Source organism: Oncorhynchus mykiss, chromosome 11 (genome assembly GCF_057628025.1).
Source record: "Oncorhynchus mykiss isolate SJ-2025 chromosome 11, ASM5762802v1, whole genome shotgun sequence".
Lineage (NCBI taxonomy): Eukaryota > Metazoa > Chordata > Actinopteri > Salmoniformes > Salmonidae > Oncorhynchus > Oncorhynchus mykiss.
This window is the reverse complement of record NC_143032.1, coordinates 16,842,854-16,869,915: the sequence shown is the minus strand read 5'-3', so window position 1 is coordinate 16,869,915 and position 27,062 is coordinate 16,842,854. Positions and strand designations below refer to the sequence as shown.

The 27,062-nt window shown below is 44.4% G+C and overlaps 1 protein-coding gene across 3 annotated transcripts; it reads right to left on the bottom strand.

Moving 5' to 3' along the window:
• Positions 1 to 96: 96 nt before the first annotated feature.
• LOC110535391 (la-related protein 4B) lies at positions 97 to 26,792 on the bottom strand. Of its 3 annotated transcripts, none has more exons than XM_021620370.3 (16): positions 22,567 to 26,792; positions 19,746 to 19,872; positions 19,475 to 19,603; positions 19,332 to 19,380; positions 18,688 to 18,824; positions 18,447 to 18,550; positions 6,908 to 7,018; positions 6,620 to 6,673; positions 6,222 to 6,425; positions 6,065 to 6,144; positions 5,692 to 5,919; positions 2,179 to 2,224; positions 1,919 to 2,047; positions 1,745 to 1,842; positions 1,470 to 1,569; positions 97 to 1,377 (listed from the first exon to the last, which is right to left on the bottom strand). In XM_021620370.3, exons 1-16 carry the CDS (start codon positions 26,647 to 26,649, stop codon positions 1,225 to 1,227), a joined length of 5,832 nt encoding a protein of 1,943 aa, XP_021476045.3. In that variant the 5' UTR covers positions 26,650 to 26,792; the 3' UTR covers positions 97 to 1,224. The 3 variants fall into 3 exon arrangements, with proteins under 3 accessions (XP_021476045.3, XP_021476046.3, XP_090045226.1); XM_021620371.3 differs by having other exon boundaries at positions 6,065 to 6,141; XM_090189100.1 differs by lacking the exon at positions 22,567 to 26,792 and adding an exon at positions 21,266 to 21,334.
• Between the last annotated feature and the right edge of the window lie 270 nt (positions 26,793 to 27,062).

The following is a 27,062-nucleotide window of genomic DNA, read 5'->3' as shown; positions in this document are numbered from 1 at the left end:
GCGACCGTCTCCAGGTGTACCCACTAGCCACTTTGCCAATCTGACCACAGCCTACGACTAAAGGGAAGGCTCCCTTACAATAAATAAGCGAGCATAGAGTTTTCAATTGTTTATTATTAAAGGCACTTATTTAATAATAGTCAAATTATTTACATCTGTACAGAAAAAAATAGAATATTCTGTATCGATTAACCACATTTACACAGTTAATCTCTCTCAAACATAGGACATGCGAACTGGAAGTTTTATCTACATCCCCCACCCTCTCCCTCCAGCTACCCCAGATTCCAAATCAAATTCAAGTTGTTAATGCTAACAGTGTTGTATGTACACATATCAATATCCACCTCAGATGTTTCTCTTCTAAACAGACACCCACCCTCCAAACTCAAAACAACACAAACCAATAAACACACAAGACATCCCATCTAAATAAAACAGTAAATAAATACATCTAAAACTCATGCAGAAACAAATTTTGATATGAAATCATTGCTTTTTAGCTTCTTGGCACTCAGTGTCTGGCTGTTTGTACTTAGTGTAACTGTTCCAGTGTGTTCCTGTGTAGTTACTGTAACTGTTCCAGTGAATTCCAGTGTAGTTACTGTAACTGTTCCAGTGAATTCCAGTGTAGTTACGGTAACTGTTCCAGTGTGTTCAGTGTAGTTACTGTAACTGTTCCAGTATGTTCCAGTGTAGTTACTGTAACTGTTCCAGCATGTTCTAGTGTAGTTACTGTAACTGTTCCAGTGTGTTCCAGTGTAGTTACTGTAACTGTTCCAGTATGTTCCAGTGTAGTTACTGTAACTGTTCCAGTGTGTTCCAGTGTAGTTACTGTAACTGTTTCAGTGTGTTCCCGTGTAGTTACTGTAACTGTTCCGCGGAAGTTATTTAGACTTAGGAATTAATACAGAAGTATGTCTGATGGTCTAAATACTAATCTATATTCATAAAAATAAATTAATCAATATTAAACCGTAAAGAATTCAGAGACTTCCGTCAGTCAGACAGACAGACAGACACAAGACGGACAGACAGACAGCAGAGAAAAACAAGAGTTCTACAACTTGGCTTCTAAAACTAACTAAACTTTATAAATAAAATAAATGAAAACCTCAACATTAAAGGGCTATAGATTTTTTTCCTTTGGCTTGAAAAACGTCCTCCTCTTCTCTCCTCCTCCCCTCTTGCCCTCCCCAACCAAAAGTAACCAGCTCACTCTGGTCACCGTGGTAACTGAGCCTGGTCAGACTCCTGTGCAGGATAGGCTGGGGCAAGCTCCGCCCCGGATGGGGTGTGGTCAATGGGGTTTGCGCAAAGCGTTTGATTGGCTCGTATCCTTTGGCAGATCTCAGCGTAGCTTGGCTTCTTGGACTCCTAACCAATCACAACACAGGACAGGTCAGTACCCAGCATACACTACATTCACTAATAACCAGTTTGTCTCTGTAGTCTGTGAGGTGTCTCACCACTGCTAGTCTGTTTTCCTTCGTGGTCTGGATAGGTTCTTTCACGGTCGGAGGAGCTGCTGTGGTCCTCTTGAGAGATGACATGGTTTCCTTCAGCTTCCTGTGGTACAACAACAACCACCATCAACCACAACCCTCAACCATAACACAACACAACCATAACACAGACATGAGTCTGCATGTATTCTTCTTCCTTGAAGTAATCATACAAAACACATTGTGAAAGGGACCCATTCCACAGCAATGATGATTCAAAGGAAGGAGAATAAACTTACTCTGGGGGGAGGTTTTTCTGAGGCAATGCTGTGATAGGCTGGAGGTCTTGTAATGTCACAGTGGTTGGTTGGCTGGTACTGCTGTATGTAACTGCACACTGTAACAAGAAAAACAACCTTACAAGAAAGTAGACGGCATGTGTGAGTGTGTATGTGTGTGTGACTCTTGCTTACCTTGTGGTTGCAGGTTGCTATGGTAAGTGTTTCTCTGGAGGCTGTTGCTGGGGGCAGCGGGGGGAAGCTATTAGGGCCAAGCTCCAGACTGGGAGACAAGGAGCGGGGGGGCGACTTGGGGGGCTCTCTCTAAACGTACATACGTTTATATACACATATTGTTATATACAAACATACATATCCACAGACACACAAAAACAACACAAGTAAGAGCTTCTCCTTAACATTTTCCCAAAGCCATCCACATGTTAAGTACTTACAGTGTACTTCTCATCTCTTCTCCTCCTCTGACCAATGGGGCCTCTCCTTCAGAGAGAGAGAATCAATAGGCAGGTTTCTCATTGACCCAGCTTTATTCAACAAAAATATTACTGCGGCACGTGTAATGGAAAGAACAGATATTGGATAACTTTTCTAAAGATCGTCAAAATTTCTATCCGTTCGACAGGTGGATTTTTCTTTTGTCAAGCTTTACTAAGACAATCAAACATTTTTAAAGTATTTTTCAAAAAAATATTGATTGCTGAAAAATGTTGAAAGTATGCAGGGCCCATGATGTCATCGCGTAACGGATGCCGTTCTGCCATTCTAGGCGAGACCAAAAACCAATGTCTGGACCGGACCAAAAACGAATATCAGTGGATGTGGAAATCAAGGTCGGTCCGGACTGCACCAAAAAATGACGTGCAAAAGGCATCAGTGCCAGTCCATGCTTACTGAGGTGTAGCCTACAGTGTTGCCTGAAATATCATTTTATGAATGCCCATCTACGGTGCATTCGGAAAGTATTCAGACCCCTTCACTTTTTCCACATTGTGTTACGTTACAGCCTTATTCTAAAATGGATTATATAGATATTTTTTAAATCTCATCAATCTACACACAATACCTCATAATGACAAAGCAGGAACCGTTTTTTGAAATTTTTGCAAATATATTAAAAATAAAAAGCCAAAATACCTTATTTACATAAGTATTCAGACCCTTTGCTATGAGACTCAAAATTGAGCTCAGGTGTGCCCTGTTTCCATTGATCATCCTTGAGATGTTTCTACAACTTCATTGGAGTCCACCTGTGATAAATTCAATTGATTGGACATGCTTTGGAAAGGCAAACACCTGTCTATATGAGATCCCACAGTTGACAGTGCTTGTGAAAACCAAGCCATGAGGTCGAAGGAATTGTCCGTAGAGCTTCGAGACAGGATTGTGTCAAGGCACAGATCTGGGGAAGTGTACCAAAAAAATTGTGCAGCATTGAAGATCCCCAAGAACACAGTGGCCTCCATCATTCTTAAATGGAATAAGTTTGGAACCACCAAGACTAGAGCTGACCGCCCGGCCAAAATGAGCAATCGGGGGAGAAGGGCCTTGGTCGGGGAGGTGACCAAGAACCCAATGGTCACTCTGATAAAGCTCCATAGTTCCTCTGTGGAGATGGGAGAAACTTCCAGAAGGATAACCATCTCTGCAGCGCTCCACCAATCAGGCCTTTATGGTAGAGTGGCCAGACGGAAGCTACTCCTCAGTAGAAGGCACATGACAGCCCGCTTGGAGTTTGAAAAAAGGCACCTAAAGATTCTCTGGTCTGATGAAATCAAGATTGAACTCTTTGGCCTGAATGCCAAGCATCACGTCTGGAGAAAACCTGGCACCATCCATACGGTGAAGCATGGGTGGCAGCATCATGCTGTAGGGATGTTTTTCAGCGACAGGGACTGGGAAACTAGTCACGATCGAGGGAAAGATGAATGCAAAGTGCAGAGAGATCCTTGATGAAAACTTGCCCCAGACTGGGGCAAAGTTTCACCTTCCAATAGGACAACGACCCTAAGCACACAGCCAACACAACGAAGGACACGTCTCTGAATGTCCTTGAGAGTTCCAGACAGAGCCCAGACTTGAACTCGATCAAACATCTCTGGAGAGACCAGAAAATAGCTGTGAAGCGACGCTCCCCATCCAACCTGACAGAGCTTGAGAGAATCTCCAGAGAATAATGGGAGAAACTTCTCAAATACAGGCGTGCCAAGCTTGTAGCATCATACCCAAGAAGACTCAAGTATGTAAGTCACTGCCAAAGGCGCTTCAACAATGCACTGAGTCTGAATACTTATGTAAACCAGTTTATGAGGTATTTTGTGTAGATTGATGAGGAAAAATAACAATTCAAACCATTTTAGAATAAGGCTGTAACTTAACAACACTTGGAAAAGGTCAAGGGTTCTAAATACTTTCCGAATGCACTGTATATGGTAAGACTACAGTTTATAAAACATCAAAAAGTCTTTGGCTCGTGCTTACTGGGGTCACCATGTGGCCAGCAACAGAATTTTATGAGTGTCATTCCATGTGGTTGGCCGTAGCATTGGCTTTATTAATCCTGATTCCTGTGACTAATAAATTAGGCTATTTAAGCTCTGAATATCAGCTACCCAACTTTATCAGGAGTTATTGTGAGCCTATTTTACAATGTGTTTACAAAGCTGGAAATGCAGAAGTATTTTATTTTTCGCTATGATCAGCTTGTCAAAACAATTGACGGATACTAACATGAAATCACTGATCATGACAATGGGGTGAAACACTTGTGGTTGTTCATTCTCCTTTGACTTGTCCTGTTTTTAGGATATGTTGTTTGTTAACATGTCAGTGTGTTTTTAGTGGAATGGGGCACCATTTAGGTAAGGCTATTTGATCGGAGAAACCTACATGATGTAAAAAGTGTCTCAGTACATTGTCATACATTTCATCTCCAGCCTGTAGGCTACAGAAAAGGCCACATACTCTTTTCACCATATCCTATATCTGTTACTGTACATGATTTATGGAACGTTGCGTTGGTGTCGCGCCACAGCGATGCGTCTCTCCAACAGTACCATGGAGAGGCGCCCTGTGAATGGACGAGCAAAATATTTTGCGCTGCTTATCACTTATCGCACTCAGCTAAAAAGCCCTTATGCCACTAGTTGTGAGAAATTGTCATTGCTTTTGGGCAGAATTATGTGGGGTTTCATGTGTTGTTGTTGGAGGTGCGTCTTGGTCAGTTTAGCTCAGAAAATACTGCCCTCGTCAATCTGATGCCATAGGTGGCCGCCTAATTCTGTCTAATGAGCTGGTCGGCCGTGCTCGTGACTATAAAGCTCCACTCCACATTTCATTCTAATGCCCACTGCTTGCAAAATATATTATTGTCCTTACTTTCTGAATGCCTGAATTGCTTTGCCTTGCTGTTCTGGTTGTCTGGCAAGTTTCATCATCCAATTATTTCAGATCTACAGGAGTGAAAGTTTCAAAATGGTACCATGGACCTTGGCGATACGTTGGCACATAAGAATTATTCGAATATGGTAAATATTAGTCAATTATTGCATTCTATCCATGCTGGCTTTGCAGGCTACAAGCTGTCGCCAAGTTATTAGGCCTAAAGCGCAATTTGCCTAAATACTGTAGGTATTGGAAAAACTTCAAACAATTCATTTCTATTCGACATTGTAGGTTTTTAGGTGTGAAATTATTACATCCAGCTCATTTTATTGATAATATAGTTCAATGGAAACGCACTGTAGCATAGCATTCAAGTTTAGCATCTATGTAAACTTTTTAAATGTAAAAAAATAAAATCACTGGACAAGTTAATGAAAACATAGCTATTATCTTCCTTCAGTTCACGTGGTACCTCAAAAACATTTTTATCTTCTGTTTAGTCTCTCCTGAACATAAGTTATCAGGAAGTGTCCTGTCTCTAAGGGCTGGAGGTTAGAGGTCATTACCTTCCTATGCCAGTTCTTGGGGAGGACCCTGACTCCCTTCTCCCTCCACGTCGACCCCCTTCTCCCTCCATACGCCTGTTGCCTGGTAACCGTGGCGGGCCCTGCCTGTGGGGGCCAGGGGGGCGTCCTATTGGTACATGCTCTGGGAAGAAGGGGGGGTCATCCAGAAGGCCTGGCTCCCTGTCGCCAGACCGCCGCCTCTGGTCCCGCTGCCCACGGTGCCCCCTACTGGAGGAGAGAGAGAAACACATGTAACATCACAACAACCTAACTACAACCATGGTTCCAACATCAAGAAATAGAGAGAGAATGATAGCTTGGGAGAAGGAGAGAGACGTCTCTCCAGAATGAGAAAGAGTGAGGAGTGTAGTACCTGTGTCTGTATGAGGGGGATATTTTGAAGCTGGGGCCTCCTGGGAAGCCGTTCATGAAGCCAGATAATGACGCCATCTGCTGTACACAACACCAATGACACCAGTGTGAGAGAAAATGCTTGTACCTGCATCTGTATGTGTGTGTGTCCATCTCACCAGGTCAGGGTCCGTGTATCCGGCCATGGCATCCAAGCTTTGATTGGTCATTGGGTAAAGCTGTGGGAGGGGCTGCTGGAAAGTGGGAGGGGTGTAGTATGGGTTGTAAGGCTGCTGATTTGTGCAGGAGTCCATTGTGCGGGGCCTGTAGCCATTCTTTGGAGTGTAAGATGTGACTGCCATCACATTGGCCTTGATCCGTGCCTGATCAATTTATTATTCAACAAAGCAATCAATCAATCTTTGATCATGTGACTGGCACTTGCATCATGTATAGAAAAATATTTAGATCAGGTTAGATTTTGGCAGGGGTAGGCCATCATTGTAAATAAGAATTTGTTCTTAACTGACTTGCCTAGTTGAATAAAAGGTTAAATAAATAAAACGTCTCAACTCACCTTGATGGGATTTCCCTGGAATGTCCTCACCTCCTCTCTCAGGTACTGAAATGCCTGGAGCACACACACACACACACACACACACACAAGCACAAACACACACACACACACACACACACACACACACACACACACACACACACACACACACACACACACACACACACACACACACACGTGAATGAAATTTGCAGCTGAATGAAATGTGCATGAATGTCTAGAGAATCAATCCTTCTCCCAGCTGTTGTTAACCTCCGTAACCCCAGTCTCTGTCTCTCCCAGCTGTACCTGTTGAGCGTCAGCCTCAGTTTTAAAGGTGATGAACCAGTTGTCGTTCTGGGCAAACTCACAGCTCTGGATCCTGGGGAGGCTCTCACACGCAAACAGAGCCTTTACGTCCTGGTGGTTTAACAAAATAAACACGCACAACATCAGCACTGAAACACACACATAATCCATGGGCCAACAGGACAAATTTAACATAAATTGAACAAAAATATTAACGCAATATGCAACAATTTCAAAGATTTTACTGCGCTACAGTTCATATGAGGAAATCAGTCAATTTAAATACATTCATTAGAACCTAATCTATGGATTTCACATGACTGGGAATACAGATATGCATCTGTTGGTCATAGATACCCTAAAAAAAATAGGCTTCACAATGGGCCTCAGGATCTCGTTACAGTATTTTTGTGCATTCAAATTGACAACTTTAAAATGCAATTCTGTTCATTGTCCGTAGCTTATGCCTGCCCATACCATAACCCAAAAACTACCATGGGGCACTCTGTTCACAACATCAACAAACCACTCGCCCACACAACGCCACACACTTGGTCTGCGGTTGTGAGGCCGGTTGGACATACTACCAAATTATCTAAAATGACATTGGAGGTGGCTTATGGTAGAGAAATCAACATTAAATTCTCTGGCAACAGCTCTGGAGGACATTCCTGCAGTCAACATGCCAATTGCACGCCAAACTGAGCAATTGGGGGAGAAGGGCCTTGGTCGGGGAGGTGACCAAGAACCCAATAGTAACTCTGACAGAGCTCCAGAGTTCCTCTGTGGAGATGGGTGAAACTTCCAGAAGGACAACTGTCTCTGCAGCACTCCACCAATCAGGCCTTTATTATGTATAATGGCACCGGAGGGGACTGCTGCCGTTTTATGGGCTCTTAAACAACCATGCTCTTTTGTTGTTTTATTTGCATTGTGTTTAACTTATTTGGACATAATGTTGCTGCTACCGTCTCTTATGACCGAAAAGAGCTTCTGGACATCAGAACAGCGATTACTGACCTTAAACTGGACAAATAATTTTTCTTTAATGAGTTGGACGAGAGGGATTTACTCCAGACACCCGACGAGGCCCTCATCCCTGTCAATCGCAGGAGAAAAAGACGGAGATATCGCGGAAGGTAATCGGGGTGCTTTGTAAGGATCCGGCGATGAGTGGCTAATCTGCCTTTGCCAACGGTACTATCGGTCAACGTACAATTGCTGGATAGTAAAGTGGACGAACTGCAAGCACGTATATCCTACCAACAGGATATTAAAAACTGTAACATCATATGACATGAACAACATACAGCTGGTAGGTTACACACTGTATCGGCAGGATAGAACAGCAGCCTCTCTTAAGACAAGGGGTGACAGTCTATGTATATTTGTAAACAACAGCTGGTGCACGATATCTAAGAAAGTCTTGAGGTTTTGCTCGCCTGAGGTAGAGTATCTCATGAAAAGCTGTAGACCACACGATCTACCAAAAGAGTTTTCATCTATATTCTTCGTAGCTGTCTATTTACCACCACAAACCGATGCTGGCATTCAGACTGCACTGAATGAGTTGCATACGGCCATAAGCAAACAGAAAAACTCTCATCCAGAGGCGGCAGGGGACTTTAATGCAGGGAAACTTAAATCTATTTTACCTAATTTCTACCAGCATGTTAAATGTGCAACCAGAGGGGAAAAAAAAAACTTCACACACAGAGACGCGTACAAAGCTCTCCCTCGCACTCCATTTGGCAAATCTGACTATAATTCTATCCCCCTGATTCCTGCTTACAAGCAATAACTAAAGCAGGAAGTGCCAGTGACTCGGTCAATAAAAAAGTGGTCAGATGAAGCAGATGCTAAACTACAGGACTGTTTTGCTAGCACAGGCTGGAATATATTCCGATGGCATTCAGTACACCACAACAGTCACTGGCTTGATCAATTTTTTATTTGACCTTTATTTAACTAGGCAAGTCAGTTAAGAACAAATTCTTATTTTCAATGACGGCCTAGGAACAGTGGGTTAAATGCCTTGTTCAGGGGCAGAACAACAGATTTTTACCTTGTCAGCTCGGGGATTCGATCTTGCAACCTTCCGGTTACTAGTCCAACGCTCTAATCACTAAGTGTGTAGATGACGTCAGCCCCACAGTGACTGTGCGTACATACCCCAACAAAAAGCCATGGATTACAGGCAACATCAGCACTGAGCTAAAGGGTAGAGCTTTAGCTCACAAGTTGCTGTTCTCACACAAATGATCAAGGAACCTACCAGGTATAACCTCAACTCCGTAACCAAATCCGTAACCAGATATCATCCTGACCAACTTGCCCTCTAAATACACCTCTGCTGTCTTCAACCAAGATCTCAGCGATCACTGCCTCATTGCCTGTGTGCCTAATGGGTCCGCGGTCAAACGACCATCCCTCATCACTGTCAAACGCTCCCTAAAACACTTCAGTGAGCAGGCCTTTCTAATCGACCTGGCCCGGGTATCCTGGAAGGATATTGACCTCATCCCGTCAGTAGAGGATGCCTGGTTGCCCTTGAAAAGTGCTTTCCTCACCATCTTAAATAACCATGCCCCATTCAAAAAATGTGGAACTAAGAACATATACAGCCCTTGATTCACTCCAGACTTGACTGCCCTTGACCAGCACAAAAACATCCTGTGGTGTTCTGCATTTGCATCGAATAGCCCTCGCGATATGCAACTTTTCAGGGAAGTCAGGAACCAATATACTCAGTCAGTTAGGAAAGCTAAGGCTAGCTTTTTCAAACAGAAATTTGCATACTGTAGCACTAATTCCAATAATTTTTTGGACACTGTAAAGTCCATGGAGAATAAGAGCACCTCCTCCCAGCTGCCCACTGTACTGAGGACAGGAAACACTGTCACCACCGTTAAATCTACGATAATCGATCATTTCAATAAGAATTTTTCTACGTCTGGCCATGCTTTTTACTTGGCTACCCCTACCCCGGCCAACATCTCAGCACCTCCTGCAGCAACATGCCCAAGCCCCCCCCCCCCCCCCTCTCCTTCACCCAAATCCAGACAGCTGATGTTCGGAAAGAGCTGCAAAATCTGGATCCCTACAAATCAGCTGGACCCCTATTACTAGCCTATTCAAACTCTCTTTCGTATCGTCTGAGATCCCCAAAGATTGGAAAGCTGCTGCGGTCATCCCCCTCTTCAAAGGGGGAGACACTCTAGACCCAAACTGTTATAGACCTACATCCATCCTGCCCTGCCTTTCTAAAATCTTCGAAAGCCAAGTTAACAAACAGATCACTGACCATTTCGAATCCCACCATACCTTCTCCACTATGCAATCTGGTTTCCGAGCTGGTCATGGGTGCACCTCAGCCACGCTCAAGGTCCTAAACGATATCATAACCGCCATCGATAAAGGACAGTACTGTGCAGCCATCTTCATCGACCTGGCCAAGGCTTTCGACCGCATTCTTATCGGGAGACTCAATAGCCTTGGCTTCTCAAATGACTGCCTTGCCTGTTTCACCAACTACTTCTCAGATAGAGTTCAGTGTGTCAAATCGGAGGGCCTGTTGTCCGGACCTCTAGCAGTCTCTATGGGGGTGCCACAGGGTTCAATTCTCGGGTCAACTCTTTTTTCTGTATATATCAATAATGTCGCTCTTGCTGCTGGTGATTCTCTGATCCACCTCTATGCAGAGGACGCCATTCGGTATACATCTGGACCTTCTTTGGACACTGTGCTCACAAACCTCCAAATGAACTTCAATGCCATACAACACTCCTTCCGTGGCCTCCAACTGCTTTTAAATGCTAGTAAAACTAAGTGCATGCTCTTTAACTGATTGCTGCCCGCACCCTCCCGCCCGACTAGCATCAAAACTCTGGAGGGTTCTGATCTAGAATATGTGGGCATTTACAAATACCTAGGTGTCTGGTTAGACTGTAAACTCTCCTTCCAGAATCACATTAAGCATCTCCAATCCAAAATGAAATCTAGAATCGACTTCCTATTTCGCAACAAAGCCTCCTTCACTCATGCTGTCAGTGCCATCCATTTTTGTCACCAAAGCCCCATAAACTACCCACCGGGTAGTATGCACTTGTTGGCTGGCCCTCCACTACATATTTGTCGCCAATCCCATCGGCTCGAGGTCATCTATAAGTCTATGCTAGGTAAAGCCCCGCCTTATCTCAGCTCACTGGTCACCATAGCAACACCCACCCGTAGCACATGCTCCAGCAGGTATATTTCACTGGTTATCCCCAAGCCAACACCTCCTTTGGCTGCCTTTACTTCCAGTTCTCTGCTGCCTATGACTGGAACGAATTGCAAAAAAAAATCACTGAAGTTGGAGACATATCTCCCTCACTAACTTTAAGCGTCAGCTGTCAGAGCAGCTTACTGATCGCTGCAGCTACACACAGCCCATCTGTGAATAGCCCATCCGAATCCAACTACTTACCTCATCCCCATACATGTTTTTGTATTTCTGCTTTTTTGCACACCAGTATTTCTACTTGCACATCTTCATCTGCACATATATCACTTCAGTATAAATTGCTAAATTGTAATTACTTTGCCACCATTGGCCTATTTATTGCCTTACCTCCTTACTTCATTTGCACACAGTGTATACAGATTTTTCTATTGCGTTATTGACTATACGTTTGTTTATCCCATGTGTAACTCTGTGTTGTTTTTGTCACACTGCCTTGCTTTATCTTGGCCAGGTCGCAGTTGTAAATGAGAACTTGTTCTCAACTGGTGAAGATGAAATATATATATATTTTTAAAAGAGCTGCCGCTTTCAAGGAGCGGGACACTAACCCGGAAGAAATCCCGCTATGCCTGCCGACGAACCATCAAACAGGCAAAGCGTCAATACAGAACTAAGATCGAACCGTACAACACCGGCTCCGATGCACGTTGGATGTGTCAGGGCTTGCAAACTCTTACAGAACACAAAAGGGAAGCACAGCCACGAGCTGCCCAGTGACATGAGCTAAATTACCTCTGTGCTCGCTTAGAGGCAAGTAACACTGAAACATGCATGAAAGCATCAGCTGTTCCAGACGACTGTGTGATCACGTTCTCCGTAGCCGATGTGAGTAAGACCTAAACAGGTCAACATTCACAAGGCCGCAGGGTCAGACGGTTTATCAGGACGTGTACTCCAAGCATGCGCTGACCAACTGGCAAGTGACTTCACTGACATTTTCAACCTCTCACTGTCTGAGTCTGTAATACCAACATGTTTCATGCAGACCACGATAGTCCCTGTGCCCAAGAACACTAAAGTTACCTGCCTAAATGACTACCGATCCGTAGCACTCGCGTCTTTAGCCATGAAGTGCTTTGAAAGGCTGGTCATGGCTCACATCAACACCATTATCCCAGAAACCCCAGACCCATTTCAATTTGCATACCACCCTAACAGATTCACAGATGATGCAATCTCTATTGCACTCCACACTGCCCTTTCACACCTGGACAAAAGGAACAGCTATGTGAAAATGCTATTCATTGATTACAGCTCAGCATTCAACACCATAGTGCCCTCAACGCTCATCACTAAGCTAATGACCCTGGGACTAAACACCCCCCTCTGTAACTGGATTGTGGACATCCTGACGGGCCGCCCCCAGGTGGTAAGGGTAGGTAACAACACATCCGCCACGCTGATCCTCAACACGGGGGCCCCTCAGGGGTGCGTGCTCAGTCCCCTCCTGTACTCCCTGTTCACTCATGACTACATGGCCAGACACGACTCCAACACCATCATTAAATTTGCCAGTGACACAACAGTGGTAGGCCTGATCACCGACAATGATGAGACAGTCTATAGGGAGGAGGTCAGAGACTTGGCCATGTGGTGCCAGGACAACAACCTCTCCCTCAACGTGATCAAGACAAAAGGAGATAATTGTGGACTACAAGAAAAGGAGGATCGAGCACGCCCCCCTTCTCATCGACAGGGCTGTAGTGGAGCAGGTTGAGAGCTTCAAGTTCCTTGGTGTCCACATCACCAACAAACTAACATGGTCTAAGAACACCAAGACAGTCATAAAGAGGGCACGACAAAGCCTATTCCCCCTCAGGAGACTGAAAAGATTTGGCATGGGTCCTTAGATCCTTAAAAGGTTCTACAGCTGCACCATCAAGAGCATCCTGACTGGTTGCATCACTGTCTGCTATGGCAACTGCTCGGCCTCCGACCGCAAGGCACTACAAAGGGTAGTGTGTACGGCCCAGCACACCACTGGGCCAAGCTTCCTCCCATCCAGGACCTCTGTCAGAGGAAGGCTCTAAAAATTGTCAATGACTCCAGCCACCCTGGTTATAGACTGTTCTCTATGCTACCGCACGGCAAGCGGTACCGGAGCGCCAAGTCTAGGTCCAAGAGGCTTCTAAACAGCTTCTACCCCAAAGCCATAAGACTCCTGAACATCTAATCAAATGGCCACTCAGACTATTTGCACCCCCCCCCCCCCTCTTTTACGATGCTGCTACTCACTGTTTATTATCGATTATCCATGCATAGTCACATTAATAACTCTACCTACACGTACATATTACCTCAATTACCTTGACTAACCGGTGCCCCCGCACATTGACTCTGTACCGGTACCCCCTGTATATAGCCTCGCATTGTTGGTTAAGGACTTGTAAGTAAGCATTTCATTGTAAGGTGTTCTTGTATTCAGCGCATGTGACAAATAAAATTGTATTCATTTCTTGTAGAGTGGCCAGATGGAAGCCACTCCTCTGAAAAAGGCACATGACATACCGCTTGGAGTTTGCCAAAAGGCACCTAAAGGAGTCTCAGACCATGAGAAACAAGAAACTCTGATTTGATGGTTGAACTTTTTGGCGTGAATGCCAACCGTCACGTTTGGAGGAACCCTGGCATCATCCCTACTGTGAAGCATGGTGGCAGCATCATGCTGTGAGGGTGTTTTTCAGCGGGAGACTAGTCAGGATCGAGGGAAAGGTGAACGGAGCAAAGTATACAGAAATTCTTGATGAAAACCTGCTCCAGAGCACCCAGGACCTCAGACTGGGGGCGAAGGTTCACCTTCCATTAGGACCACGACCCAAAGCACATAGCAAAGACAACGCAGGAGTGGCTTGGGGACAAGTCTCTGAATGTCCTTGAGTGGCCCAACCAGAGCCCGGACTTGAACCCGAACGAACATCTCTGGAGAGACCTGAAAATAGCTGTGCAGCGATGCTCCCTATCCAACGTGACAGAGCTTGAGAGGATCTGCAGAACAGAATGGGAGAATCTCACCAATTACAGGTGTGCTAAGCTTGTAGCGTCATTCCCAAGAAGACTTAAGGCTGTAATCGCTGCCAAAGGTGCTTCAACAAAATACTGAGTAAAGGGTCTGAATACTTAAGTAAATGTGATATTCAACTTTTAATTAAAAATAAATAAATTTGCAAACATTTGTAATTGTTGGCAGATTGTAGATTGAGGGGTCAAAAAACAATTTAATAATCAATTTTAGAATAAGGCTGTAAAATAACAAAATGTGGAAAAAGTGAAGGGGTCTGAATACTTTCTGAAAGCACTGTATGGTAACTGTAAAGGGGTGAATTAAAGAAGAGCACTCTTGGAATATAGCCAATCATAAATCAATCTGGTTTATTACAAGGGAGACAGGGACACACCTACAGCACAGAAGCAGAGAAAATGTCTAACTGGCATTCTCTAAGCAGGGCCTTAAATCCCAATCTCACAGCACCAATGTTCCATAAACATCAGCCTGGGAGGCTTGTACGGAGTCGCAACAAAATACTTTGCCAGCTGCTGCAGAGTCACACAGTGTTCATAAGGTCCTCAATACAATAACATATCAGTGTCCTCAGTCCTTGTACATCCAGTCTGGTTTCAGTTACTATAAACAGATATGAGTTTAATACATAACGTACAGCATCGAGTCTCGTAACCATTAACCCTTGACACAAACAGAACACTTGAAATCATGTGAATTACATAAAGGTCGGGAAAACATAAATATGCTAAGCATTGTGTTAATGATGGCCCAAGTATGTCAGTTATATGTATTCACCAAAATATTACCAGAAGAGTGGTATGCCAAATATATGCCAAAAAAGCTGTCCAAACTGCTGTTTTGTTGCCGTTTCCCAAAAATATTACATTAAAACACTTTGTTCTAGAAGCATTCACTGCTTTTTTATTAATCAACATTATATTCAATGTGATTTTATTAATTATGTTAACATCAAGGAATGTAATCTGAAACCTTCCCATACATTGCACACTATTTGAAATCCCATAGGAATGCATTATGTCCAGCAAAGAGGTACAGTTAATCATTTTTGCAAAATGCCTTAATAATGAGTACACCAAGTACACATAAAGCAAAAAAAAATCTAAACAATGACGCCAATATATTGTTGATTTAACATTTTCCAATATGGCTGCAAACCAGCTCCATTGGTTTACATTTGATTGGTCTGACATTGTCACAGCTCTTTCATTAATAGGTGGAATATACCTAATGGCAATAAAAAAATGGATTATAGTTATGCAAATAACACAACCAATTTAGCCAGGTTTGCAAGATATATAATCTTTGTAAAACATTAGCAAAACTGTTCCAAAAATGTACCAAAAACACTACTCATATCAATGGTTTTGTATTTGTATTTGCATCACTGATATCTATATTTTATTTTCAAACATTTAAAAATGTATCTATAATATTTCTAAAGGGATCTTTCCCTGGTTTGTAGTGACTATATTGATATACAATATTATGCCATATTGTTTAAATTGTAAATATGTCTTGAATCCTGTCATATACACTGCATTCCAAATATGACATTTTAACAAGCCACCTGATGATGAGGGCATCAACTTACATAGCTGGTGAAGTATTAAAGCCTTAGCTTTACAGCCTTCATAGATGGTGAGTAGTTACACTTTTTTTGTGGAAAAATAGTACAATGTAGTATAGGGTCTACTGAAATATGTATTGGTTAGTGGCTGCTAAGGGTTGTCGATGGCATCAGCAATGGTCCAATTGCTGGATTTTGTCTAATCACGATGACATGATTTCTATAACGTGTCAACTAGCCACTGAACTAATGTATACGAAATGATTAGGTTTCATTAAATAACTTGTTCCTTTGAAGGTTAGAGAGCATCATTTTAAGATGATGATGGCCAGGGAGACATAAACACAAATTCCTAGCTCCCAACAGAGTCCAGAACATAAATAGATATGTATATGATGGGATGCATAGACATTATGGACAGAAATGTATGGATAGAATATGTAGTATATCTGAATATTTAGGATAGAATAGTACGTGTCCAGCAATAGTTAAGGATAGGCCTTGACTAGAATACAGTATATGCATATCAAGTAGGGAAAACAGTATGTAAACATTGAAGAGCATAGTTAAGAACTAGACATTTCCGATTATTCTATGCAAAACAATTGCACACATTTAGTTCTATCATCAGAGTTATACAGCAAGTACCTGTATGCTTTTCATGTTCAGTAAAACATCAATTGATCATGCAATTTCAGGTTAGCATCATGGTATCTGTCAATATTGGCCACCATTAATTTGATATTTTTTTACAAATAAAGTGAACTATACCTGACAAGTATGAGTGGTTTAGGTTATTTCCCATCCTTTGTGGGCTCTGTCAAGCACTAGTAGGGCGCATTTGCCAATGTACTGACATTGACAACATGAGCTGATAAGGTTTACTTTGCAAGCTACAGGTAGAAACATTGTACAGTTGGCTAAACATAGTGGTAAGTAGACCTAATGTACTTTTCTCTCCAACCAATATAGGCCTACCTAGCAAAGTTAGCTAACATGATACCCTTTTCAACATTATTTTCAAGTGTGTTTAATCACGATTGCTGCTGATAGACATGATAGGTTACAGTGATTGATGGGCCACGTCAAATTGGCTACCTAGCTAATAACAAATTACGTCAATATGGCCAGTTAACAAGCTAACTTTCAGGGGATGAACTATAATAAAATAAAATATAAACGCAACAATTTCAAAGATTTTACTGAGTTACAATTGACATAAGGAAATCAGTCAATTGACATAAATTCATTAGGCCCTGATAGGCCCTGATTTCACATGACTGGGCAGAGGGGCAGAAATGAATGCGCCTTGCACCCACTGGGGTGGTTACATGTGGTCTGCGGTATTTAGTCCTGTTGGACGTACTGCCAAATTCTCTAAAACGATGTCGGATGCAGCTTATGGTAGTAAAATTAACATTAAATTCTCTGGCAACAACTCTGGTGGACATTCCTGCAGTCAAGCCATCTGTGGCATTGTGTTGTGTGACAGAACTACACATTTTACAGTGGCCTTTTATTGTCCCCAACGCAAGGTGCACCTGTGTACTGATCTTGCTGTTTAATCAGCCTCTTGATATGCCACACCTGTCAGGTTGATGGATTATCTTGACAAGGGAGAAATGCTCACTAACAGGGATGTAAACAAATTTGTGCAAAAAATGAAAGAGAAATAAGCTTTTTGTGGAACAGTTTGTGGATCTTTTATTTCAGTTCATGAAACATGAGACCAACACTTTACATGTTGTGTTTATATTTTGGAATAATTTTGATATATAATAATTTTTCAGTTTTTGATTTGTTAAAAAAGTTTGAAATATCCAATAAATGTCGTTCCACTTCATGATTGTGTCCCACTTGTTGTTGATTCTTCACAAAAAAATACAGTTTTATATCTTTATGTTTGAAGCCTGAAATGTGGCAAAAGGTCGCAAAGTTCAAGGGGGCCGAATACTTTCGCAAGGCACTGTATATCCAAATATTGTTTGATTTGCTTGCCATCTATAGGGTTGATGACAGAAGTCCGACAGACAATTTTACCAGGACAAGGACTGATGTCAAGCTCTTTCCAAAAGCCTAATCTCTGATGACGCAAGATTGACATGTTTGCTTAGCTAGCTACATGCCAAAGGGATACATGTATCTGAAATGACATGATCTATTGATTTTGGCTGATCATGAAAGCATGCAGTTACTTGCTGTACAACTCTGATGATAGAGCTAGATGTGGAATAATCTGAAATGAGTAGTTCTGACTATGCTCTTCAAGAAGAGATTATATTAAAAACAAATAGTTTATTTAACAATCCCTTGAAAACAGCACGTAGTTGTCTATGGTTTTAGCGGGGCTGGGGGTCTCCTTGCAAATCGAACACTCTGCAGAGTATTGTGACATTTTATTGATAAAAACCTTTGACAGTCATTTTGAATGAGCATGTGACCTTTATCAGTGTGCAAACATTCTATTGCATAGACTCCCTTACAACAAGATGTATAATTGTGTGAAAAACATAGAAAGCATTTTTTTTGGAGAGGCTATCATATATCAATTTGATCAGGAGCTTGTGGGGAACAATTTAATTCCATCAAACCTTTGCCACCACAAAGTGGACCTTTTTCAGCTGGCCCATGGACTAAGACAGGTTTCTAACAGGCGGGTTCTTACCTCTGGGGGTGTGGTCTCCGGGACCTCTCGGAGGATGACGATACAGCGTCCCTGATTGGGCCGTACCTTTTGCCCACATTCTGCCACCTCCACCAGCGGCAAGGCTACGAGCCAATCAGGAGACAGGACACGGTCAGAGCCTTCCCTCCAGTAAACATCTTACCCAATCATGTAATACAATACAACAATAACCCACATACGTCCATACATACATACATACACACAAAACAAGTTTACTCACACTTGAGGACGTCAGAGATGAGTTCCAAGTCCGTGCTGAGCTTCTTGATGTGGTCGAGGTTGGCTAGCGTTGTTATGGGAACAAACTGGTCGCTGTCCATCTGGGAGACGAGGTAGAGGTCGTTGGCAAGGTTCTCCCTGAGGGGACATCAGCCAATCAGTTTTTTAAAAACTCACTGCCTACTAAATGTACACAATGTAAATGGGACCGTATTTTCATGTTGCACATCTTTTAGTTGTCTTCGTCAATTGTTTTCAATATTTGTATATGACTTTCTACAATTTATAGTTGGTTTTTAAGTCATTGAAATTTTGAGCTACTGACTTTTAAAAATATTGTTAAATGTACATTGTTTAATTTACTGATGGTCCTTAACTAGCCCCATAGGGATATCGAATGCCAAACCAAATTTGACCACTCTTACGGTACTCTTCATTCCGTGACATACCATTTTCTCTTATCATCTCGCAAATCTCAGTTGGACGAGACTGACTTTATGACCAAACTGATCCTATTTACACTTTGTATTCTATAATAAATGTTTCTGACTCATATTGATGCCACATAGACCATTTTCAAAATGAGAAGTTTTTAGGGGCAGTTGCTCTTTTAGGTGCCATCAGCCGCCTGTGACACATACGTACCGTGACAGACAGGACTCCAGTGAGGTCTTCAGTTGATCGATGAGCTCCTCTGAAAACATCAATAACATATAATATTTGTATCAGATGTCATCTGATAAACAGTCCTGTTTGCTCTAAGCTCCATCAGCCAGCAACGTTAGTACCTGATATACAGCTGTCCTGGACCAGGCCATTGGTTGATAGGTTTCCCATAGTGACCGTTGTGAATTCTACGACGCTCGGTTCCAGCTGAGCCTCGCCCACTTCCTCCAGGTCATATCCCTGGTCATACCCTGAGGACCAATCAGGTAGCGGCATTTACAAGACTGACCGAAATAAAAGCCAAAGAAAAGGCCTGCACACCCAGTAGCTCTTTCCACCTCTGGACGAATGGCTAGGCGCTGTTCCATACTCTGTCTACTTCCACATGCTTACCTTCCTGGTTAACGGCTAGCCATGGTAGACGGGAGTCAGTGTAGATGGGGCCTGAGTGGTCCAGACTAAGCATGTGATTGGCCCATACCTGAGCGTTGGGGTTGAGCTCAGAGACCAGGGTGGATTTCTGCAAGAGAACACACACACACACACACACACACACACACACACACACACACACACACACACACACACACACACACACACACACACACACACACACACACACACACACACACACACACACACACACACACACACACAACCTCAGTGTCTTTAAACGTCAGCAAATTGACATACACAGTCGTGGCCAAAAAATATTTGCACCCTTGCACTTTTTCAAATAATGCACCATTTCTTCCAGAAAACTGTTGAAACTAAAACATATTTTGGTATCCACATATGTATGTCTTCGGTGTGCAGTTGAACAAGAAAAAAAAAATCTGAATTTATTTACTAAATCTTAGCTAATTCCACAACGAAATTCTACAATGACCGGGACAATATTATTGGCACCTTCTAGAAGGGGTTAGAAATAATTAGATTTCAAGCAGGTGATTCTCATATATATTGGAATTGAACTCAGCTGTGGTGAGTTGAAGGTTCCTGCAGTATAAACCTCATGTATTCAACCAGATTGAATAGAGAAAAGGACTCATTTTCCTGTTGTGCCACTGTGTGTACCGTAATGAGCATGGAGAAAAGAAAGAAAACCGGAGTATTACCTGAGGTCAGACACAACATTGTAGCCAAGCATGGACAATCTCTAGGCTACAAGTCCATCTCCAGAGACCTTGATGTTCCTGTTTCCACCGTACGTAATGTTATCAAGACATTTAAGGCCCATGCCACTGTAGCCAACCACACTGGATGTGTCCGCAAGAGAGACCTTGATGGAAGATTGCAGTGAAGGATTGTTTGAATGGTGGAGAAAGCACTGCGGTCAACTGCCACACAGATTCAAGCTGAACTTCAGACACAAGGTATGACAGTTTCAACTTGCACCATCCGTCGCCAACTCAATGAAAGGGGGTTATACGGTAGGAGACCCAGGAGGACCCCACTTCTGAGAGACAGACATAAGAAAGCCAGACTGCAATTTGATAAAACACACCTGAGCATGCCCAAATCCTTCTAGGAGAATGTCCTGTGGACAGATGAGACCAAATGAGAGGTTTCTATGTTTACAGAAAACAAAAGGAAGCTTTCAAAGAAAATAACACCTTCACTACAGTCAAACATGGTGGTTCAGTGATGTTTTGGAGTTGCTTTGCTGCCTCTGGCGTTGGGTGCCTTGAATGTGTGCATGGCATCATGAAATCAGCTGAATACCAAGGTATTTTGGAATGCAATATTAAACCCAGTATCAAAAAGCTGAGTCACGATCAAAGTTCATGGGTCTTCCAACAGGACAATGACCCCAAACACACTTCAAAAAGCCTGTACACCCAGTAGCTCTTTCCACCTCTGGACGAATGGCTAGGCGCTGTTCCATACTCTGTCTACTTCCACATGCTTACCTTCCTGGTTAACAGCCAGCCATGCTAGACGTGTACATGGTTCAATGGTTCAAGACAAAATGCTGGACTGTTCTGAAGTGGCCAACAATGAGTCCAGATCTAAATCCCATTGAAAACTTGTGGAGAGATCTGAAAACAGCAGTTAGGAGAAGGCACCCTTCCAATCTGGGAGAACTGGAGCAGTTTGTACAAGAGTGGGCCAAACTGCTAGTAAAGAGGTGCAGGAAGTTGATTGCTGGTTATAGGAAGCACATGATTGCAGTTATTTTGACCAAAGGCTGTACTATCAAATATTAAGTAGGGTGTCAATTTTGTCAATGCCATTTCTGTTTATTTTCTGATTTTAATGGATATATTAAGTTCTGAATCAAAAACAAAGGTTCTGTAATATTAACAGTGAAATAAAGAAGTGTGGAGACGTTGTTCAATTTCAACATATTTTTAGGGAAAATTGTGAGTTACTTAAGTGCAAGGGTGCCAATATTTTTGGCCACCACTGTCAGTGCATTCGGAAAGTATTCAGACCCCTTGACTTTTTCCTCACAGCCTTATTCTTAAATATATTAAATTAAAATCTACGCAATGATAAAGCAAATTTTTTGAATAATGTCTAAAAAAATTGTGCAAATTCTTTGAAAATAAAAAACTGAAATACCTTATTTACATAAGTATTCAGACCCTTTGCAATGAAGTTGAGATTAGGTGAATCCTGTTTCCATTGATCACCCTTGATGTTTCTACAACATGATTGGAGTCCACCTGTGGTAAATTCAATTGATTGGACATGATTTGGAAAGGCACACACCTGTATAAGGTGCCACAGTTGACAGTGAATGTCAGAGCAAAAACCAAGTCATGAGGTCGAAGGAATTGTCCGTAGAGCTCCGACACTGAATTGTGTCGAGGCACAGATCTAGGGAAGGGTACCAAAAAATGTCTGCAGCATTGAAGGCCAAGCTTGTTAACGTCATACCCAAGAAGACTCGAAGCTGTAATCACTGGCAAAGGTGTTTCAACAATGTACTGAGTAAAGGGTCTGAATACTTAAGTAAATGTGATATTTCTTTTTTTTTTATACATTTATACATTTTTATACGTTTCTAAAAACCTGTTTTTGCTTTGTCATTATGGGGTATTGTGTATAGATTGATGAGGGGAAAATATTTTTTAAATCAATCTTAGAATGAGGCTGTAAAGTAACAAAATGTGGAAAAGGTGAAGGGGTCTGAATACTTTCCGAATGCACTGTACGTGTATTTTCTCACCCCTACAGCTCACACACACACCACTGAAGTACTCACAGGCTGGTACTGATGGTGCCATTCCCAGAGACAAGAGTCCTGAGGCAGAAGAGTGCTGTAGGTGGGGTAGACTCCCAGCAGGGCCATGGAGCTAGAGGGCTGCTCCTCCTCGCAGCCCTCCTCACCCTCACCCTGGCTGGGGACCATACCCTGGGCTAGCCCCTGGGCCCATCCTCCACATACCTCTTCCTCTACCAGCCCTGGCCCTAAATGCGTCCAGGGAGAGGGATAGAGGCCAGAGAGGGTGGGGTCCCCTTCCTCTCCCAGCAGTTCTGACACCATGTCTATCATGCCCCCTTCCTCGACCTGTCCTCTCACCCCCATGGTGTCCATGTCCGTGGTGACAGCCAGTGACCCCTGACCCAGGAACTGTATCTGGTAAGAGGGGGTCGAGGCGTAAACGTCAATCTGATCAGGCTCCACCCCCAGCACTCCCACCAACAAATAGGAATCTGCCGTCGTTGCATCGTCTACAGGGTAGTTCACATCTGAGCAGTCATCGCCGTGGGAAACAAACTTCAGGGGTTCATCAAATGGGCTGAATTCAAATGTCACAGGTGGGAAAACAGGGGTGACAAACACACTGTCATTTGTTGCTATATTACTACACTCAGTGTCCTCAGGGAGTGTCCCTAAACTACTGTCAGACTGTATTCTTACACTACACACGCTACTGAGGCTGTCTGTTGCAACACATTCCTCTAGGAGGGATATTCTATTCTCAGTGTGTATCTCTGCCCTTTTGTCCGCGTGTGTTCCGTCCTCCGCGTGTGTTCCGTCCTCCGCGTGTGTTCCGTCCTCCGCGTGTGTTCCGTCCTCCGCGTGTGTTCCGTCCTCCGCGTGTGTTCCGTCCTCCGCGTGTGTTCCGTCCTCCGCGTGTGTTCCGTCCTCCGCGTGTGTTCCGTCCTCCGCGTGTGTTCCGTCCTCCGCGTGTGTTCCGTCCTCCGCGTGTGTTCCGTCCTCCGCGTGTGTTCCGTCCTCCGCGTGTGTTCCGTCCTCCGCGTGTGTTCCGTCCTCCGCGTGTGTTCCGTCCTCCGCGTGTGTTTTGTCCTCCGCGTGTGTTCCGTCCTCCGCGTGTGTTCCGTCCTCCGCGTGCGTTCCGTCCTCCGCGTGCGTTCCGTCCTCCGCGTGCGTTCCGTCCTCCGCGTGCGTTCCGTCCTCCGCGTGCGTTCCGTCCTCCGCGTGCGTTCCGTCCTCCGCGTGCGTTCCGTCCTCCGCGTGCGTTCTGTCCTCCGCGTGCGTTCCGTCCTCCGCGTGTGTTCCGTCCTCCGCGTGTGTTCTGTCTTCCGCGTGTGTTCTGTCCTCCGTGTGTGTTCCGTCCTCCGCGTGCGTTCCGTCCTCCGCGTGTGTTCTGTCCTCCGTGTGTGTTCCGTCTCCTGTGTTCTTCTCAGACAGGTTTATGCAGTCAGTGGGTTCAGTTCCTCCCTCTGAACTCAACCTCCCATCTCTCCATTCTGAACCTATTGAAAGGAAATGGGACAAGGAGGATGGAGGACCTTTGCAGGGCTGTAAGTGAATGTCCCCACTAGGCAGGTCCTGAGGGACAGGAGTAGAGCCTCCTCTTTTCTCAGAGAGATGGCCGCTCTCGCTGTCCTCACAACCCTGAGAAATATGGCTGCTCTCTATGTCCTCACAACCCTGCGAAATATGGCTGCTCTCTATGTACTCACAACCCTGAGAAAGATTGCTGCTCTCTCTGTCCTCCCAACCCTGAGAAGGATTGCTGCTCTCTCTGTCCTCTCTACAATTCTGAGGATAGCTGCTCTCTCTTGTGGGGTGACTGGTGATGGCAGCCATTTCCTGCCAGTGTTTCTGTTCCACACTGGTTTCCGGCTCCTTCTCTGTTGCTGCAGACCTTCCCACTATATCCTCAGCCTGGACTGGCCAATCAGTGAGTTCTGAGTCATCAACAGGGCTTCTGTTATTTCCAGTAGGTTTTACATCATCCCTATCAGGTCTCCCAGCATACACATGTGTTGTGTTTTGATCAGGCTTGGCGTTGCTGTCAGAAGTAATATCATACTGATCAGGTTTTGTTCCAACTTCATGTTCCATATCCACTGGTCTAAGGTCAGATTTGAATGAGTGGACAGTAAAGTCCATGGGTAGAGACACTGCGTAGACTGGATAGACTGTGGATAGTGAAGAGAGTGTGGAGACTGGTGATACCTCTGTTAGTGTGGTTTCCACTGTGCTGCTGAGTATGGTCTCCTCCTCCTCCTCCTCATCCTCTGTCTCTCCTTTCAGCCCCTCACTGATCATCCTCACTGAGACAGCTTGGTATACCTCAATCCTCTCCATCTCCTCTACACATGTGGCCCCATCCACTGCCCCAAGCAGGGGGCTGGAGTTGGGGCTAGAGCTAAGGCTGGGGCTGTGTGTGAGCTGCTCCTCTGTAAGGGTAGGGTTAGGAGGGCAGGGGTATGTGGTGGTGGGAATATTGTTTTGAGTATCATGAAGGTTCAAATCCCTCTTTGTGTTTTCTCCTTCCTGGCTGCTATCAACAGTCTTCACTGTGGACAAAAGACCTGTCTTCTTAACACACACATTCTCGTCCTTCACACACACACTCTCCTCCTGGCGTGACGTCAGCTCAAGTATGTCGGGATCTGTAATGTCTCCAGTTAGTGGTGGGGTCCTGGTGTCTCCGGGGGTGATGGAGCTGTCCTGTTGTGAAGTCTGAGGGTCCTCATAGCTTCTCCAGAGAAGGTCCGGCAGAACAGGTTCCTCGGGGGGCTCACCGTGGGATTTGTCAAAGGCTGTTGGTTCCAATGTTTGTGATTGGTCGATGGCTGTAAATTCAACTGTTTTTGATTGGTCAGAAGCCATGGGTTCAGAAGCCTTGGGTTCCGTTATGTGCGATAGGTCAGCCTTTGCAGATTCCACTCTGTGTGATTGGTCATTGGCTTTAGGTTTTTCTGCTTGTGATTGGATAGAGGCTGTATGTTCCTCTAAATGTGATTGGAAAGCTGTAGGTTCGGCTATGTGTGACTGGATAGAAGCTGTATGTTCGGCTACGTGTGATTGAATAGAGGATGTAGTTTTGGCTATGTGTGATTGGATTGCTGTAGGTTCCTCTGTGTGTGATTGGATGAAGGTTGTCTGTTCCTCTGTGTTGGATTGGTCAGTGTCGAGGTCGTCAGCATCGATGGAACAGATGCTGTAGAAGCTCTGAGCTCTGGCCCTGAAACCCCGCCCCAGGGTTGCCCTGATGACACAGTCTTCCTCCTCATCTTCCTCTGCTCCTACTCTAGTGGAATCCCCCCCAGCTCTGATATTATACAGCTGGTGGGTTGGGGATGTTCCGACCAGGGGGGTCCTCCAGCCCTCTGTCTCTTCCTGGCCGGGCTCCGGGGTCTGGTTGAACCAAGTAGACCTGAGCAGGGCGTTTTCCGCTATCCTCTGTCTCACTGGGCTCTCCACAGTGTTCTCTATCCTCTGTCTGTCTGGGTTCTGAATGGTATTCTCTATCTGTTTCGCTAGGTTCTCCATTGTCTTCTCCATCTTCTGTTTGGGTGGGTTCTCCATGGTGCTCTGTATCCTTTGTCTAACGGAATTATCCATAGTGTACTCTGCTATCTTTTGTTTTAATGGGCTCTTCACACTCCCCTCCAAATATGGAACATTCCCACAGCTGGTCCTGGCCTTGGCAGCATTTGTGTGTGGCACGCCTGCCTCCGTCGAGTCCATGTGTGTGTGTGTGTCCGTGTTTGTCTGTGTGACCATGCTGGGGCCTGTGGAGGCGTTAATAATAGCCAGTTCCTCCTCGTGTGAGTGTTGCGGAGTGAGTAGCCCCCCACTCCGCATGCCACTGACACTGCTATGCCTCGCCTTGGGGCCTGTCGACACGTTGTCCGGGATGACATTGTTCTTCTTCTCCTGTTCCTGAAGTTTCCGTTTGGCCGGTCCGTCCGGTACACACGTGTGTTGAGCCATTTCGTCAGACACATGTTGAGCCAAAGCTTTAGTGTGTAGTCTGTCCTGGTGTTTGATCCCCAGCGCCTCTGGGCTTGATGCCTGAAGCAGCCTGGTCCTCTCACTTAGCAGGCCTGGGCTCAGTTCCTTACTGCAGCAGCACCCCATTTTCACTACGCTACCAGCTTCTTAAACAGCAAAGCAGCACTTCACCAACACTCAGACACAGTTCCTCTCACTCACACACAAAGAGAAAAGACCCCAAACTAACCCTTGCTTTCCCCTCCTCTCTGCTTTACTCCTCCCCTGCCCAGAATAGCACATGTTTAGGAGCTCACATGGCCCTGCCACTCAAGAAAGCCTCCCAGTGTGTGTGTGTGTGTGTGTGTGTGTGGTTATAGTTTGAATATGATTAGTACTCTGGCACATGGCAGTACTCTGGCACATGGCCAGAAGAGCACCAATGCAAGAGTATAGAGTAAGCCATCCCCCTTTTTCTATCTCTCCCTCTTTACTTACTCTATCCCCTCTTGACCTCTGTTTCTCTTGTTTTCTTTGACTCTTCCCTATTTGACTGACTC